The sequence below is a fragment of the Microcaecilia unicolor genome, chromosome 13 (assembly GCF_901765095.1).
Source record: "Microcaecilia unicolor chromosome 13, aMicUni1.1, whole genome shotgun sequence".
Taxonomy (NCBI): Eukaryota; Metazoa; Chordata; class Amphibia; order Gymnophiona; family Siphonopidae; genus Microcaecilia; species Microcaecilia unicolor.
The window spans coordinates 31185511-31204320 of record NC_044043.1 but is presented as its reverse complement, the minus strand read 5'-3'; the positions used below and the strand labels follow the sequence as shown (position 1 = coordinate 31204320).

Below are 18810 nucleotides of genomic sequence, written 5' to 3'. Positions count from 1 at the left end.
TAGACTCTGAAACTGTCTACCTCCATGGAGTATGTGAGGTGTGGAGGACGTTTGAGGGCTGGTGTTCTGAGCATGGACTTTCTCCCTTCTATGCTCAGATTGTGCACATCGTAGCATTTCTTCAGGGGTTAGGTTCTCTGAAAGTTCAGGTTGCTGTTTTGGCTCGTTTCAGGAGTCAACTACAGGAGACTCACCTAGGTATTTGATTTTTTGCAGTGAGCAGGCCGCTTAGGCCTCCCTTGCGTACACCATTTCCAAAATGGAACCAGGAAATCTGGACTGCCCCTACTTGACATTTCGCCCATTAGATTGTAAGCTCCTTGGAGCAGGGACTGTCCTTTTGTTAATCTGTACAGCGCTGCGTAACCCTAGTAGCGCTCTAGAAATGTTAAGTAGTAGTAGTAGTACTTTAAATTTAGTGCTTTGGCCTCATTTGAAAGATCTTTATGATAGACAGCTTTGTTGGTGGCTTGTTGCATCAGCGCGTAAGGTTTTGTAGCTTTAGGCTCTCTGGTCAGGATCCCTTTCTTTGCTTTTCGAAGGCGAGGGTCTCCCTGCATATGGTTCCTTACTTCTAAAAATGTTATCAGCATTTCATCTTGACCAATCTGTAGAGCGCCCATCCTTTTGCAGAGAGAACGAAGAGGCTCACTACTTTTCTTGAAGCTTCTCGATGAGTGTAGAGCCCTCGGATATCTGGAAGTCACAAATGAATTTCGCAAATCGGACAGACTGTGCTTTTTGGTAAACAGAGGCTTGGCCTCTTGGCTTCCAAGCCCAGAATTGCTAGATGACTGAAGGAGACTATCGATCAGCTTATTTGCTTGTGGGAAAGCAGGCTTCTCAGACCTTGTAGGCTCATTCATACAGTGACATCCTGGGCAGAGACTACCTTGCTGTTTCGAGTGGATATTAGCAAGGCAGCGACCTTTGACGAGCACTACAGGGTAGACGTTGCGGTGCGCTCAGAAATATGGAGCTTTGGTCCTCAGGGTGGCAGCACCAGGATCCCACTCGTATGGATTGCTTTTGAACATCCTACAGGTTTGAGGTTCGGAAAGCTACGTAATAGAAAAAAAAATCAGGTCTTACCTAATCATTTTCTTTCCTTTATTACTTTCTACAATTCCAGAGGCCCACCCAAGGTTTTTGAGATGTTTAGTCAGTGCAGAGTAATGGGTTAAGTAATGACTGTCGCCTTGCATGATTCATCCTGCATATCTCTGGTTCTGTACAAGTTGTCTAGAGATGAGAGGTCCTCACATGTTTGCTTGTCAGGTTAGTGAGTTTTAAGGTTGTTTTTGTTCTGAGTTTCTCCTTCCTACTTGTCTATGTAAATACTGAGGGACTGGATGTCAAGAGAGGTCTCTGCTTATTTTGTTTTCAGTTCTCTATCTGCTGGTTGATGGACACAACTAAGAACATAAGAGTAGCCATACTGGGTCAGACCAATGGTCCATCTAGTCCAGTATCCTGTCCAAACAGTGGCCAAGCCAGGTCACAAGTACCTGGCAGAAACCCAAATTGTGGCAACATTCCATGCTACAAATCCCAGGGCAAGCAGTTGCTTCCCCATGTCTGTCTAATAGAATACTGTGGACTTTTCCTCCAGGAACTTCTCCAAACCTTTTTTTAAACCCAGATTTCCATATCATCATGCTGATCAATCCATAGACTGGTGGGTTGTGTCCATCTACCAGCAGGTGGAGATAGAGAGCAAACTTTTGCCTCCCTATATGTGGTCATGTGCTGCCGGAAACTCCTCAGTATGTTCTCTATCTCAGCAGGTGGTGGTCACACACAGCAGCAGCTCTGGCTAGGCCTCCAAGCCTAATTTTTAGGTTTTGTTGAGTGCCTGGGGTTGAGGGCTCTTTTGAGCAAGTGCAAACCTGGTGGTGCCAGGTCCCTCCTTTTCTCCCCCCTCCCGCTGGCTCCGTTAAAAAAAAAAAAAAAAAATTTTTTGAACGTCCTTAAAGGCGTTTATTTCGACGTTTATTTAAACGTTCATTGCAGCTACTCACTGGGACACCAGGTCGTTACAGCTCGGAGCGGAAAGCAGGTAATTTTTACCTTTTTGTAGCGGGCAGGGGGTTCCCCGATTTATCTCCACGTGGCATATGGCGTCGGAGGGCGTAAAGAGTCGCTCCCCGGGTCGCTTGAGCGCTTCTAGAGGGGTTGCGGGGGTCTTAAAGCCTGATTCGCCCTTGTTGGGTGACAGTTTCGTGACCGATGAATGTCCCGGTCCTTCATCCGGCGTGGCGGTTTTTCCCGCCATAAACGCCCATCCCCCGCTCCTCGCCTCCGCCATCTTGGCCGGCCACGCGGCTTGGACGGCTTCTTCTTGGGCCGCCCTTGAGGTTGGAGACATTAATGCCATGAACGCCCTTAATTTGGGCAACGGCACCAAAGCGGCTAAAGTTAAGTGCCGCTCTTCCCGCGCGGCTCCTTCGCGGAGTGTCGCGCCGGACGCCATTTTGGATGCGCAGCATGTCTCTCCCCCGCTCTTGCGAGCGCCGGTTGAGGGTGCGTCTAGGGCTGTTGCCCAGGCTGCGGAAGTGCACAGTCTGGGGGGTTTCTCCCCCGAGTTTGTTTTGCTGCTGCATCAGGCCTTCCTTATGCAAAACGCTGCTCCTGCTCCCTCGTCTGGTAAAGAGGTTGAGGTTCCCAGAGGTAAACGCCCTCGGGTTGATTCCCAGGCCTTGGAGGACTTTGTCTCCTCCGATGTAGATGAGGGCAGCGTATCTGAGTTCTCCCAACGGTCCTTTGCGGATTCCTTGGAGGAGACGGATCCCCGCTCGGATGGAGCGGATGACCCCTCTGCAGCGCGGCTCTTTAGCTCAGAGGATTTGCCCAACCTGTTAGTGCAGGCCATGGGCATTTTGAAGATTTCCTCTCCGGAGGACGTCTCTCCCTCAGCCCCTGTTGGCTCTGCCATTATGCTGGGGACGAAACGCCCGCCTAGAACCTTCCACGTGCATGATGCCATGCACACCTTAATTTCGGCTCAATGGGATGTCCCGGAAGCGAGCCTTAAAGTGGCTAGGGCTATGTCCCGCCTCTATCCTTTGCCTGAAAGTGAACGTGAGGCCTTTCTGTGGCCTACCGTGGATTCTTTAATCATTGCGGTGACTAAGAAAATGGCGTTGCCAGTGGAAGGTGGCACGGCCCTAAAGGACGCCCAAGACAGAAGATTGGAGGCGGCCTTAAGGTCGTCCTTTGAGGCGGCTGCTTTAAGTTTGCAGGCCTCAGTTTGCGGCTCCTATGTGGCCAGGGCGTGCCTGACTATGGTGCAGTGGGCTTCCCCCTCGGATCATTCCTTGAGGGCTGATTGGCCGGCCCTGGAATCGGGCTTAGCCTATTTGGCAGACTTGCTGTATGATGTCTTGAGAGCCTCAGCTAAAGGCATGGCTCAGACAATCTCTGCGCGGCGGTGGCATTGGCTGAAGCATTGTTCTGCTGACCACGCCTCTAAATCCCGCCTGGCTAGATTGCCTTTTAAAGGCAAGCTGCTCTTTGGGGTCGAGCTGGACAAGATCGTGACCGATCTCGGCACGTCTAAGGGCAAGAAGTTACCAGAGGTCAGAGCTCGGGCTAGTACTCGCCCTGGTACCTCCAGAGGACGGTTTCAGGAAGACTGTCTGTACCGCCCGGGCAGGTCGGGCTCCTCTGCCCCCTCTTCCTTCAAGAGGAACTTCTCCCCCAAGCAGCATTCCTTTCGCAGAGACCGCCGTCCCGGAGGTGCTCCCTCCGGTCCTCCCCCAGGGTCTCGTACCCAATGACGGGGCCTTGGTCCACGCCCCAGTGCAGATTGGAGGACGGCTGTCCTCGTTTATGGGCGAGTGGACCACAATAACTTCAGACGCTTGGGTGCTGGAAGTCATCAGAGACGGCTACAAGCTAGAGTTCTGCCGACCCTTAAAAGACGGGTTTGTACTCTCTCCCTGCAAGTCTCCGGTCAAAGCTGTGGCAGTGCAGCAGACCTTGGACAATCTGATCCGCCTGGGGGTGGTCGTTCCGGTGCCAGAAAATCAGCTTGGCAAGGGACGTTACTCCATTTTCTTTGTGATTCCAAAGAAAGGAGGTTCTGTACGGCCTATCCTCGACCTCAAGGGGTCCATTGGGCCTTGAAAGTTCGGCACTTTCGCATGGAGACCCTCCGCTCTGTTATAGCGGCAGTGAAGGCAGGAGAGTTCCTGGCATCCTTGGTCATCAAGGAAGCGTTCTTGCATATTCCCATCTGGCCTCCTCATCAACGCTTTCTGCGTTTTGCAGTACTGGGCCGACACTTCCAGTTCAGAGCCCTCCCGTTCGGGTTGGCTACTGCTCCGCGGACCTTCTCCAAAGTAATGGTGGTCATCGCGGCCTTCCTGAGGAAGGAAGGAGTTCAAGTCCATCCTTATCTGGACGACTGGTTGATACAAGCCCCCTCTTATGCAGAGTGCGGCAAAGCTGTGAACCGGGTGGTTGCTCTTTTGAGCTCCCTGAGGTGGATCATCAACTGGGAGAAAAGCCAGCTGCGCCCGACTCAGTCCCTGGAGTATCTGGGAGTTCGATTCGACACCCATGTGGGCAGAGTGTTCCTGCCAGACAATCGGATTGTCAAGCTTCAGGCTCAGGTGGACCAGTTCCTAGTAGCCTCTCCTATTCGGGCTTGGGACTATGTGCAGCTGTTGGGCTCTATGACGGCCACGATGGATGTAGTGCCCTGGGCCAGGGCTCATATGAGACCACTACAACAATCTCTGCTGCTGCGCTGGACTCCGATGTCGGAGGATTATGCTGTGCGCCTTCCCTTGGACCCAGCAGTGCGCAAGGCGCTGAGCTGGTGGACGCAGACAGACAAGTTGTCTGCGGGAATGCCTCTGGTGACCCCGGAGTGGATTGTCGTCACGACAGACGCCTCTTTGATGGGCTGGGGAGCCCACTGCTTGGGAAGGACAGCGCAGGGGCTCTGGTCTCCTGCAGAGGCAAAGTGGTCTATCAACCTCCTGGAACTCAGAGCCATTCGGTTGGTGCTGTTGGAGTAGAGAGTTGCACGGGGACAGAAATCTTACCCATCCCCGCCCGTCCCTGTTGGAATTTTACCCGTCCCCACCCGTCCCCACTGGAATCTTACCCATCCCCACCCATCCCCGCAAAAATTTAAACCATCCCAACCCGTCCCCACCCATCCCCGTAAAAATTTAACCCATGCCCACCCATCCCCGTAAGAATTTAATGGTACATAAAAGAAAATTCCAGTCAGCTCCCTCAGTCTCTCTCTGGATTTGAGCCACAGCACTGTAGGCAAGGAAGGAACGGAAGTTGGAACTTGGAACACTCTGGTGCGCACATGTAAGATTTGTCTCTGATTCACTGGCAGTGTGTGCTGAGAGGTCGCCACATGCACGCGCCAGTAGGTCAGGTGACATCTGATTCTTGTGCCTGTGTCAGAGCTGAGGTCTGTGCACCAGTCTGAGAGCAAAGAGGATTAATAATAACATAGTAAGTGACAGCAAATAGACCTGAACAGTCCATCCACTCTGCCCAATAGTCACACTCATGATCAATTCATCATTAAATCAACGAGTGTGATATTACAGTGGGGGAAATAAGTATTTGATCCCTTGCTGATTTTGTAAGTTTGCCCACTGACAAAGACATGAGCAGCCCATAATTGAAGGGTAGGTTATTGGTAACAGTGAGAGATAGCACATCACAAATTAAATCCGGAAAATCACATTGTGGAAAGTATATGAATTTATTTGCATTCTGCAGAGGGAAATAAGTATTTAATCCCTCTGGCAAACAAGACCTAATACTTGGTGGCAAAACCCTTGTTGGCAAGCACAGCGGTCAGACGTCTTCTGTAGTTGATGATGAGGTTTGCACACATGTCAGGAGGAATTTTGGTCCACTCCTCTTTGCAGATCATCTCTAAATCATTAAGAGTTCTGGGCTGTCGCTTGGCAACTCGCAGCTTCAGCTCCCTCCATAAGTTTTCAATGGGATTAAGGTCTGGTGACTGGCTAGGCCACTCCATGACCCTAATGTGCTTCTTCCTGAGCCACTCCTTTGTTGCCTTGGCTGTATGTTTTGGGTCATTGTCGTGCTGGAAGACCCAGCCACGACCCATTTTTAAGGCCCTGGCGGAGGGAAGGAGGTTGTCACTCAGAATTGTACGGTACATGGCCCCATCCATTCTCCCATTGATGCTGTGAAGTAGTCCTGTGCCCTTAGCAGAGAAACACCCCCAAAACATAACATTTCCACCTCCATGCTTGACAGTGGGGACGGTGTTCTTTGGGTCATAGGCAGCATTTCTCTTCCTCCAAACACGGCGAGTTGAGTTCATGCCAAAGAGCTCAATTTTTGTCTCATCTGACCACAGCACCTTCTCCCAATCACTCTCGGCATCATCCAGGTGTTCACTGGCAAACTTCAGACGGGCCGTCACATGTGCCTTCCGGAGCAGGGGGACCTTGCGGGCACTGCAGGATTGCAATCCGTTATGTCGTAATGTGTTACCAATGGTTTTCGTGGTGACAGTGGTCCCAGCTGCCTTGAGATCATTGACAAGTTCCCCCCTTGTAGTTGTAGGCTGATTTCTAACCTTCCTCATGATCAAGGATACCCCACGAGGTGAGATTTTGCGTGGAGCCCCAGATCTTTGTCGATTGACAGTCATTTTGTACTTCATTCATTTTCTTACTATGGCACCAACAGTTGTCTCCTTCTCGCCCAGCGTCTTACTGATGGTTTTGTAGCCCATTCCAGCCTTGTGCAGGTGTATGATCTTGTCCCTGACATCCTTAGACAGCTCCTTGCTCTTGGCCATTTTGTAGAGGTTAGAGTCTGACTGATTCACTGAGTCTGTGGACAGGTGTCTTTCATACAGGTGACCATTGCCGACAGCTGTCTGTCATGCAGGTAACGAGTTGATTTGGAGCATCTACCTGGTCTGTAGGGGCCAGATCTCTTACTGGTTGGTGGGGGATCAAATACTTATTTCCCTCTGCAGAATGCAAATAAATTCATATACTTTCCACAATGTGATTTTCCGGATTTAATTTGTGATGTGCTATCTCTCACTGTTACCAATAACCTACCCTTCAATTATGGGCTGCTCATGTCTTTGTCAGTGGGCAAACTTACAAAATCAGCAAGGGATCAAATACTTATTTCCCCCATTGTATATACTTGATTATGGTCTTTCGTGTTTCTGGAACAAAGACCACAGAAGTCTATCTGGTCCCATCCTTATGTTCCAACTGCTGGAGTTGCCATCGAAGCCCACTCCACAGGCCCGTGCCAAGGGTCTATGCCGCCCCCCCCCCCCCCCCCCCCCCCGCAGACGAACTGTTGGCGCCCCCCCCCCCCCCCCCCCGCAGAAGAACAGTTGGCGCCCCCCCAGCAGAAGAACAGTTGGCGCGCGCGCCCCTCTCCCCCCCGTGAAGATGATCGCTGCGTGCCCTGGGGGCCTTTAAATCTTTTACTTGCAGTCGCAGCAGCATCTGTGAAAACGGAGCGCTGCCGACGTCTCTCTTCCCTTCGCGCTCTTGGTTCCCTCAGTGTCCGCCTGCGGTGCTTACCCCGCTTACCGCATCGGCACGGCCCTGCCACTCCAGCCTATTCATGTTCTCATTTGTGGGACACAGACCGTAAAAGTCTGTCCAGCACTGTCCTCATGTTCCAGCCACTGAAGTTGCTGTCTAAGCCCTTTCCAGCCCATCCTACACCAGATTGCCATGTATGAGACACAGACCATACAAGTCTGCCAGGTATCAGCCCTAGTTCATCACAGCCAGAGTCGCCATCTAAGCGTGACTTGACACATCCACATACATGCAGCCATTTAAGGTTAGCTTTTATATAACTTCCGTTTTCTAATTAGAGATCCTCTGTGTTCATCCCACGCCTTTTTGAATTCCGTCATCATTTGTGACTCTACCACCTCCTTAATGGAAGACTTTCCACATTTATGCTGTTAAAGCAAGGAAGAAGAGGAGGAGGAAGAGACAGCACTCAAAGAAATTGGTATTCGGTAGATGAGAGGCTGGTGCAGGTGCAGCTTACACTTCCATGGGAAGCCTGCAGAACTGCTTCCATCCCCTTGGGAACCCCGCAGGAACTGCCTCCGTCCCCGCAGGAACCCCACAGAACTGCTTCCATCCCCGCGGGAACCCCGCAGGAACTGCCTCCGTCCCCGCGGGAATCCCGCAAACCCCGTCCCCATGCAGCTCTCTATGTTGGAGTTCATCCCGGTACTGGCGTTGAAGCCAGTACGGGTCCTGTCGGACAATGCCACGGCTGTGGCCTATGTCAACCGCCAGGGAGGTACCAAGAGCGCCCCTCTAGCCAAGGAGGCCATGAATCTATGCCAGTGGGTGGAAGTGAACCTGGCACAGCTGTCAGCGGCTCTCTTTGCCGGAGTCATGAATGTCAAGGCGGACTTTCTCAGTCGCCATACCTTGGAGCCCGGAGAGTGGCAGCTATTTGCTCAGGCGTTCTTGGGCATCACGAAGCGCTGGGGCCAGCCGAGTTTAGTCCTGATGGCGTCATCGGCCTATTGCCAAGTGCCGCGCTTTTTCAGCAGAGGACGGGACCCTCGCTCCCTGGGAGTAGATGCTCTTCTCCAACAGTGGCCGGCACAAGAGCTTCTCTATGTGTTCCCGCCCTGACTCATGTTGGGCAGGGTGCTAGGCCAGGTGGCAAAGCATCCAGGCCGGATAATCCTGGTGGGTCCAGACTGGCCCAGACGTCCCTGGTATGCGGACTTGATCAGGCTCTCAGTGGACCATCCTCTGCGGCTGCCAGTGGAGCAGGGCCTGTTGCATAAGGGTCCCGTGGTGATGGAGGATCCTCCCCCTTTGGTCTTGCGGCCTGGCTATTGAGCGGCAGCGTCTGAGGAAGACTGCTTACGCCAGGGTTTGGCGTACCTTTGCAGCGCGGTGAAGCAGGCTCATTTTCTCCATTCACTGCTCCAATTTCTTCAGTGTTGGCATTCCTGCAAGAAGGTCTGGAGAAAGGCCTGTCGCTCAGTTCCCTTAAAGTCCAGGTAGCGGCCCTGGCTTGCTTCAGGGGCCGCCTGAAGGGTGCTTCCCTGGCTTCGCAGCCAGATGTGGTGCGTTTTCTCAAGGGAGTTAAGCACCTGCGCCCTCCTCTGCACTCAGTGGTGCCTGCGTGGAATTTCAACCTGGTGCTAAGAGCATTACAGAAGCCGCCTTTTGAACCCTTGTTGAGGGCATCTCTGAAAGACCTGACGTTGAAAGCAGTCTTTTTGGTGGCTATCACTTCAGCCAGAAGAGTTTCCGAGCTCCAGGCACTCTCATGTCGAGAGCCTTTTCTACAGTTCACTGAGGCAGGAGTGTCTATTCGCACAGTGCCTTCCTTCCTGCCCAAGATTGTTTCTCGCTTCCATGTGAATCAGCAGCTCTGTCTCCCTTCCTTTCGTAGGGAGGACTACCCAGAGGAGTACTCTGCTCTTAAATATCTGGATGTGAGACGAGTCATTATCAGATACTTGGAAGTCACCAATGATTTCCGGAAATCGGATCATCTGTTTGTCCTGTTTGCAGGTCCTCGTAAGGGTCTGCAGGCTGCTAAGCCTACAGTGGCAAGATGGGTCAAGGAAGCCATTGCAGCGGCTTATGTGGCCGCGGGGAAGGTGCCGCCTATACAGCTGAAGGCTCACTCCACTAGAGCTCAGGCGGCCTCGATGGCAGAGGCCGGGTCCGTCTCCTTGGAAGAGATATGCAAGGCGGCAACTTGGGCATCGGCCCATACATTCTCCAAGCATTACCGCTTGACTGTGGCGGCACGGGCGGAGGCCCGGTTTGGAGATTGTGTTGAGTTCAGGGATTTCAATGTCCCGCCCTGGGTGAGTACTGCTTCGGTACATCCCACCAGTCTATGGATTGATCAGCATGATGATATGGAAGGTAAAATTATGTATCATACCTGATAATTTTCTTTCCATTAATCATAGCTGATCAATCCATAGCCCCTCCCAGATATCTGTACTGTTTTTATTCTGGTTGCATTTCAGGTTCAAGTTTAGTCTTCAGTTACTTCAGAAAGACTTCGTGTTCAAGTTTTTTCACTTCGATTCTTCAAGAGTTGAGACGAGTTTGTGTTACAGTGAGCTGCTACATTCCTCTCCCCTCCGTTTTACGGGGCTGGATTGAGACTTAAAATTCTGCCGGCACTCCCTCCCGCTTCGTGCGGCTGTAGGGCAGCTTTGTACCCCTCCCGCTTCGGCGGTGTTAGGGTCAGTCAGCTCCTCCCGCGGTTGCGGTTGCAGGATAAGCCAGATCCCCCCGCATCGGCGGGTGTGGTGTCCCTCCCCCGCTCCGCGGGGATGAGCTGGACGGATTCCCCTCCCCCACTTGTGTGGGGATGAGCTGGGTTAATTCCCCTCCCCCGTTTCGGCGGTGGTGAGCTGGGCAGAGTGTCCCTTTGTGGGTGTAATTCTCTTAAGTGCTGAGTCCTGCGGATGGAGCTTTGATATCGACATACTGAGGAGTTTCCGGCAGCACATGACCACATATAGGGAGGCAAAAGTTTGCTCTCTATCTCCACCTGCTGGTAGATGGACACAACCCACCAGTCTATGGATTGATCAGCTATGATTAATGGAAAGAAAATTATCAGGTATGATACATAATTTTACCATGCTAACTGCTGTTATCGCAGCCTCTGGCAGAGTTCCAGAGCTTAACTATATTGAGTGAAAAATATTTCCTCCTCTTTGTTTTAGAAGTATTTCCATGTAACTTGAGTGTCCCCAAGTCTTTGTACTTCTGAAACAAGTAAAAAATCGATTTACTGAGTTCAGAATGGCTGCCGAGTGAAGCAGACGTGTGTTTGAGCTCTCACAAAATTTTCCTTAAAACTTATAGCTATGCCTTAGAGAAGGGAAAAGCCGCTGCCTCAGCCTCCCATTGGCCAAATCCCCCTACTCTTGTTGGCCCGATTGATTCCTTTTTGTAGAGGACTCCTGATCCTAGAACGTCAGTGAGCGGCCCGCAGACAGTCTCCGTGGTAGTTGAAGGCCTACAAGAGGGTCCTGGGCTGGAAGTTTCTTTGAGCCCTGACGATAGAGCACCTCTCCCCCCTCCTCAGCCATGTGGAACTAGCTCCCCAAAGATGGTGTCTCCGAACCTGAGTTCCGAAGCAGTCACAGGACAAGGAAGACAAGAGGCGAGATTAGACCAAGTGGAAGCTGTGTTAGCCATGGCGGTCGAAACAACGACAGAGGAGGAAAATGCGTCAATTTTGGCAGGTATCGTTCCACAACAAACAGAGGTAGAAACTATTTCATTTTCATTATTACAGATAGTTGAACCTCCTGAAGTCACATTGGATAATCTTTGGACACTGATTGTTGATCTAGGGAAGGCGTTAGTCCCCCAGATTCATAAGATAAAACAAGATCTTGATCAAATAGAGGAGAAAGTTAAATTATTGAATTTGCAAGTCCATAAGCAAGAGAAGAAGATTCAGCAAGAAGTACAAAATACTATGCTTAAAGATTTAACAAATTTAAGACGGAAGACAGAAAATTTGGAGAACTATTCTAGAAGTAATAAACTTCGGTTTATAAATTTTCCTTACTTATCTTCAGTGTTTCCAAGAGAGATGCTAAAATCTTACTTCAAAGATATTATCCAAATAGGGAAGGAAAATATCCCCCCTTTCGCTCAAGTTTATTACCTACCTCCTAGGAATCTTCCATTACAAGAAAATCAACCTTTGGATGTTACGACATTATTAGAAACATCAGATATTGATCAGATAACACCAGCTACTTTGGTAGCGACAGTAGCTTTGTCGCCAGACAAAATATGGATATTAAAAATGTTTTACAAAAATTGAGATAAATTTATTTAAAGGATTAAAGATCTCTGTTTATCCAGATGTCTCAAGGGAGACCCAAGCACGCCGTAAAAGATTTCTTCAAAAGAAGCAAGAAACGTTTCATTTGGGAGCAACTTTTTTTCTTAAATTTCCTTGTAAATGTTTAGTTAACTATCATTCTGAAAAATTTGTATTTTATGATCCCTCCCAATTTGAGTCATTTATTACAGCAAGAAGGGTTGTTGGAGCAGAACCTCCAACAATAATTAGCTCTTGAATTATTATTATTATTATTATATATAGGATCAAGCACATGTCTGTTAACTCTCTTAATACATATTGTTCTTGAACATATGACATTTTGAACTCCATTTTTGAGGACTTATGTTTGGCTAATAGAGAAAAAGATATATGTAGTATTATTTTTTATTGATGTAATGTGATTCTAATTAACCAACTTTCTGTTCAAGTTTGATATGCTTGTATAAATTTGATAACTTAATAAAAAATAAAAAAAAATCGATTTACTTCTATTCGTTCTACACCAGTCAGGATTTTGTAAACCTAAATCATATCTCTTCATCCGTTTCTTTTCCAGGCTGAAAAGCCCTAACCTCTTTAGCCTTTCCTCATATGAGAGGAGTTCCCCCCCTTTATCATTTAGGTCGTTCTTCTTTGAACCTTTTCTAATTCCACTATATATATATATATATATATATATATATATATATATTTTTTTTTTTTTTTTATTATTATTATTTTTTTATTATTATTTTTTTGTTTGTTTTAGATACTGCTACCAGAACTGAATGCAATACTCAAGGTGTGGTTGCACTATGGAACGATAAAGAGGCATTATAGTATTGTCTGTCTTATTCATCATCCCTCTCCTAATAATTCCTAGCATCCTGTTTGCTTTTTTGGCTGCCATCACACACTGAGCAGAAGAGTTCAGCATATTATCTACTACTACTACTTATCACATCTAGATCTTTTTCTTGAGTGCTGACCCCCAAGGTGGACCTTAGCATCAGGTAACCTGTCCACAGTTTCTGGAATAGTGGAAAGGACTAAAGGAAAGAAAAATTATTGGGCAAGAACTAATTTCTCCTTGTGTCCCCTGATGCAGCTTTTAGTGAAACCAAGGTCTCCGGGGCTGATGGAAGAGTGTTGATGTGGTTTTTTGATAGTGTGTATAAATCTCTTTTGACCAGTGAATTAAAAAGAATCTTCTCTTTGGGTTTCTTTGAGGTACTTGTGACCTGGAGTGGCCACTGTGGGAAGCAGAATACTTGGCTAGATGGGACATTGGTCTGGCCCAGTAGGACTATTCTTAAGTAATTAACCTACTATTGTAGTAGTATTGTATTTGAGAAGGTTTAATTTCTAAGGTCCTTTTTCTCATTGTTTAGAGTATTGTAAGAAAGTAATGAGATCTTATTTTCTGGTGGTGTCTACATTAGTACAAAGCTTACAGTTCAGTAGTTTACACATCTTTGCCTATCTCGAGTTATACAGTTATTGCAGACATAGAAAATGGTATTAGATAAAAATTTCTTTTGGTTAATCACTGGGATTTTTCTAGCAATCTGATGACTTAAGTACATGAGCACTGCCACACATGATGGACCAAGGGTCCATCAAGCCCAGCATCCTGTCTCCGACAGTGGCCAATCCAGGCTTCAAGAACCCGGCACCCCCCCCCCCCCCCCCCCCCCAAAAAAAAAAAAATTCTTAATGTTCAATGGATTTTTCCCTCAGGAATCTGCCCAAACCCCCTTTAAATTCCATAAGGCCAGCCACTGTCACTACATTTTCCGGCAACAAGTTCCAGAGTCTAGCTACACGCTGAGTAAAGAAAAACTTTCTCCTATTTGTTTTAAATCTACCATATTCTAGCTTCATCTTGTGTCCCCTGGTTTTGTTGCTGTTTGAAAGTGTAAACAAACGCTTCACATCTGTCCGCTCTATTACGCTCATTATCTTGTAGACTTCTATCATATCACCCCTCAGCCACCTTTTCTCCAAGCTGAAGAGCCCTAACCTCAGCCTTTCCTCATAGGGAAGTCGTTCCATTCCCTTTATCATTTTCGTCGCCCTTCTCTGCACCTTCTCCAATTCCTTTATATCTTTTTTGAGATGCGGCGACCAGAATTGGACACACTATTCTAGGTGCGGTTGCACCATGGAGCGATACAACGGCATTATAACGTCCTCGTGTTTGTTTTCCATCCCTTTCCTAATAATACCCAACATTCTGTGTGCTTTTTTAGCCGCTGCAGCACACTGAGCAGAAGTTTTAAACGTCTTATCCACGATAACTCCCAGATCCCTTTCTAGGTATGTGACTCCTAACGCGGAACCTTGCGTGACATAGCAGTAATTCGGGTTCCTTTTACCCACATGCATCACTTTGCACTTGTCAACATTGAACTTCATCTGCCACTTGCACGCCCAATCTCCCAGTCTCGTGAGGTGGTCCTGTAATCTTTCACACTCCTCCTGCGACTTGATGATCCTGAATAGTTTTGTGTCATCTGCGAATTTAATTACCTCACTAGTCACTCCCATCTCTAGGTCATTTATAAGTGTGTTAAAAAGCAGCGGTCCCAGCACAGACCCCTGGGGGACCCCACTAACTACCCTTCTCCACTGAGAATACTGACTATTCAGTCCTACTCTCTGCTTCCTATCTTTCAACCAGTTCTTAATCCATAGTAATACTCTACCTCTTGACTTGAAATAGTTGGAAATAAATGACCCTCTGGCCTTGATTAAAAGTTCACCTGTACCTGTTAACTTGTTTGTTTTTTGTTTTTTACTCCTGGGAAGTTGTTTTGAATGTGAGTCATTGTAGCAACTTTGACTGAAGTGCTGAAATACTAAAAATCTAATTGATTCATACTATGTAGTTGTAATGCACCTGGTTTGAAAGCTTGTAGTATTGAGTGCCTTTTATTTTTTTATAGCAAATTCAACATCCTACAGCCTCCTTGATAGCAAAAGTAGCAACTGCGCAGGATGACATCACAGGGGACGGTACAACTTCAAATGTTCTTATCATTGGTGAGCTCCTGAAACAGGCTGACCTTTATATTTCTGAGGTATGTTGAAAATGGATCTCTTACATTCAGCCTTTGGTAATACAATTCAGTTTTCATTAAATGTATAGCTTGTTAATTATGCACTTTGTTTTTCTTTCTAACAGGGTCTACACCCCAGAATTGTGACTGAAGGGTTTGAAGCTGCTAAAGAAAAAGCACTTGAGGTTTTGGATCGTGTCAAAGCATGCAAGGAAATGGATAGGGAAACCCTTGTCAATGTTGCCAGAACATCACTACGTACCAAGGTTCATGCAGAGTTGGCTGATGTTCTGACAGAGGCAAGTTCTGTAGGTTATTAGGGTGGGAGATTCTCATTAACATAATTTGGAGTTCATTGTTTAAAGTATTGCAAATTTTTATTTGAGCTTTACAATACCTACCTTGCTGATGAGACAAGAGGACCTATATACTCTGAGCATCTGGATGTTGTGTTTAAATGTTATTAAAATTTTAGTTATGTTTAATTCTTTTTATTAAAGAATGATAAAGAAGTAAGCCATTAATCATATAAAAGAACTTGAGTGCAAACATGTCAAAAGTTCAGTAGTTTTACCAATTAAAGGAATGCATCCTGTTGTTTTACCTATTATCAAAACTACACGCATTCCAACAAGTGAAATAAAAATGTATATATATTGATAGCAATTCCATGTTCATGATTTTTGAGCCTATCCCTCTCTTTCCCACCCTGTGAACCTTTCACCCATTAAACAAATAACCTCTAACCTTGTTTAAAAAAAAAAAAAAAAAAACTATTTAGATTGTCTTCTCGGCCAGATCAGAAAAAGTTTTTTGTTAAAATACTATATTGGTTAGTTTTTAAACACTTGAGAGAATGGATGAATTCTGTTGGGATGTTTAGTTGTCTTACACGGTAAGGTTTCACTTTGATTTGTTCAGCATGGTCTAGGTTGTTAGAGTTTGAAGCTAGCAGTTATTCTGCCACACGTCAGCATCTGCATCAGTGTAGTGTGTTTAGAACTGTAGTTGTAGATGGATTCATTATACATAGATTTGAATGAAGTGTAAAATTCAACATTTGCAGACTGTCTTGTGAAGACATACACAACAAAGTTCAGCATATACTTTATATATGGGTAACTGTGTACAGAACAAAAGGGAAAATGAATGTATATGTAAAATACTACCCAATTTTAAGTTTTCATTCAAGTGAAGGCTGTTCTAGATATGTGATTTAACACATGCCCAATTATATTTTAGGCAGTAGTGGATTCTGTTTTGGCTATAAGAAAAGCCGGTGAACCTATTGATCTCCATATGGTTGAAATTATGGAAATGAAACACAAAACGGAAAGTGACACAACGTAGGTAACATTAAATTTTCTGTAGCAGCAAAAGCTGTTGCATTTTAAATGGTGTTTGTTTACATTTTATAGAACTACAAACAATATTTCTCTCTGGAAATTGAGAGAGAAAATACTACTACAATCACCTTGTAACTAAACAAATAAGCTTCAACTGCCCAGGGAAAGTCATAGACTTTTACAATATAAAACCCATTAGGGCTAACTGTCATCGGCTTTGCGGTGGACTGCAAAAACATCAGTAGAAAACAACTCCTTGACAAAGAGAAAAAGCCACTGCTAAAAAAACCAGCCACTCGCAACTTAACAAAAATTGTACAAAATGTAGTATTGTCTCTACTCAATTTTCTACTCTAAACGCTCAAAAATCAGTTCCATAGGATAGAGTCTGGCATGCCCAAAAAATACTCCATATCTTATACAGCAACGTCCAACACCAGTGTTACTCCAGACATGAATGTCCGTATCCAAGTAGATACGTACAGGCTTCTATAGGCTTAAATCCCAGACCCAACAAGGACTCCCTTGTTTTGCCGAGCTGCGTCAGGAGGAGGAACTTTACATTGACAATGCTAACTCAAAATGGTAACAAGTGGTATAAGACATCAAGCGTTATTTACATTTGACAGCCCAGAGGAGTCTGGCTAGAGGGATTGGAAGTTATTAATTGATGTCTGGTTTTTGCCAAGTAGTTACTGTATGAATAAAAACAGATATGTACGGTGTTTGTTAAAACATTTAGTATGACCTTTATAAATACATTAGCATAATGTGTGTGTTTGCTTAATTCATAATTTGTGTCCAGCGTGTCCTCCAACCTTGATACATTCACAAAATCCTTGACACCACTGAGCCTCCAAGCTTTATGTACCCTCTTCATTATTGGTCCTTATAATAACAAAGGGAGATTTTCATATCACTATTCCTGCATTCTAATGTCAAATCATCACTTACCTTATTATAAAGATGGCCAAATCAGTCAGGGAAATACCTGTCCAACATATACCATGTTTCACTTACTGGCTTTTTCAAGGGCCCTCCTCTAACCCCAGCTCTTTTCAGGACAAAAGTATAGCACAACTGAAATTTAAATTACTTAGAGCAGTGGTTATTGAAACCTAAATTTTGCGTTAGTCTCTTTAAAAGATGTTAAAACTGTTCAAACCCAAGTCTTCTCCCTAATATTGAATTCCTGCTTGCTGTTCATGGAAGTAGCTGGAGACTGAAGTGCTTTTTAATTTTCCATGGAGACACTTGTGCAGGTTTTATAGACATATCTGATTAAAAGAGCAATAGTAAGTAAATTAAATCAAAGAAACGGTTCCTTTTGAAATCACTGATATTCAACAAACAAAAATATTACACCTTCTGGATCTCTTCTAAAGAGAGTCAGATGGAGAGACAAGACAGAAGTATCAAATATTTTTGGAGAACAAGTTAATTTGTGTTTCTAAAATGGAAAGGTGGTATTGTGTAAATTGTATGGCATGGATGAATTCTGTGTTAACTTCTGTAATAGTTGATACAGTCAGACACCATGCTAAAGTAAATGTCACATTTGAAATGTTACTAACCATGTGCTCTTCTCGGGTGATCATGTGTAGACATATCAAAAGTGAATACATGACAAATACTGTTTTACATCTCAATTTCTTATAATGCAGATGTGAGCCTTTCGATTCCATCTGTTTTTGAATTATTTGTTTCTTCCTCTAGGTTGATCAGAGGCTTGGTTTTAGATCATGGTGCTCGCCATCCCGACATGAAGAAGAGACTTGAAAATGTTTATATTCTCACCTGCAATGTATCATTAGAATATGAGAAGACGTAAGTAGTACATACGTGACCTAGATTTAAAATTCTTGACACTGAAAGGAGTGTCTTTCCCCTTTACACCAGTGTGGGGAGGGGGGTGTTAAAAAGATTTACATCTTGGGGTGGGGGGGGGGGAGAGTAGCATTTAGAATATTTTTAGTTCAGCTATGTTTGCTAGATATAATAGACTGTGATTTTGAAAAGATATTTTGGATGCAGCAATTTCAAATCTGAACCAACTCCAGTGTTCAAGGAGCATTGTTCTCCTAAACATTTCTTGAAGCTGGGCGGGGAAGGACGGTTCAGTATTTTAAAGTTTTCTGTTAAGGCGAGGACAAATCAAACAAGATACATATAAAGTATCTTGTTGGGCAGACTGGATGGACCATACAGGTCTTTATCTGCTGTCATTTACTATGTTACTATGTAAGTTAGCCGGATACTGTGCCCTTTTAAAAGGTCATGGAGAGAACACTGAGGAGGCCCAGTTGCAGATCGAATGAGGAAAAATAATCAGAAGTTGTGGGCAGAAGCCCACTGAATGTTTTTTGCGCCATTCTTTACATTACTGTCTTGACCAAGCTTCAGTAGCAGACAGTGGCTAAGGTCAATTTGTTCTGGCCAGTCTGCTCCTTTAAACTAGCAGAACTTGTTCTGTCAGTGTGGGCTGCTCTCAAAATCGAATGAAGTACAGTTGAGCAGCTCTAAACTTGGAGCCACTGGTGTGC

The 18810-nt window shown here is 45.8% G+C and overlaps 1 protein-coding gene and 1 non-coding gene across 2 annotated transcripts in view; both read left to right on the top strand.

The window, feature by feature from the left end:
- CCT6A (chaperonin containing TCP1 subunit 6A) overlaps positions 1-18810 on the top strand; it is a 103819-nt gene that overhangs the window by 30728 nt on the left and 54281 nt on the right. Inside the window, exons 3-6 of the mRNA XM_030222360.1 lie at positions 14808-14942; positions 15047-15220; positions 16164-16267; positions 17984-18094. Coding sequence (XP_030078220.1) covers positions 14808-14942; positions 15047-15220; positions 16164-16267; positions 17984-18094 — 524 coding nt within the window. The remainder of the gene's footprint in view (positions 1-14807; positions 14943-15046; positions 15221-16163; positions 16268-17983; positions 18095-18810) is intronic.
- Positions 17753-17892, top strand: LOC115456926. The gene has a single exon (XR_003939951.1). It is a non-coding gene; the product is annotated as a small nucleolar RNA SNORA15 (small nucleolar RNA).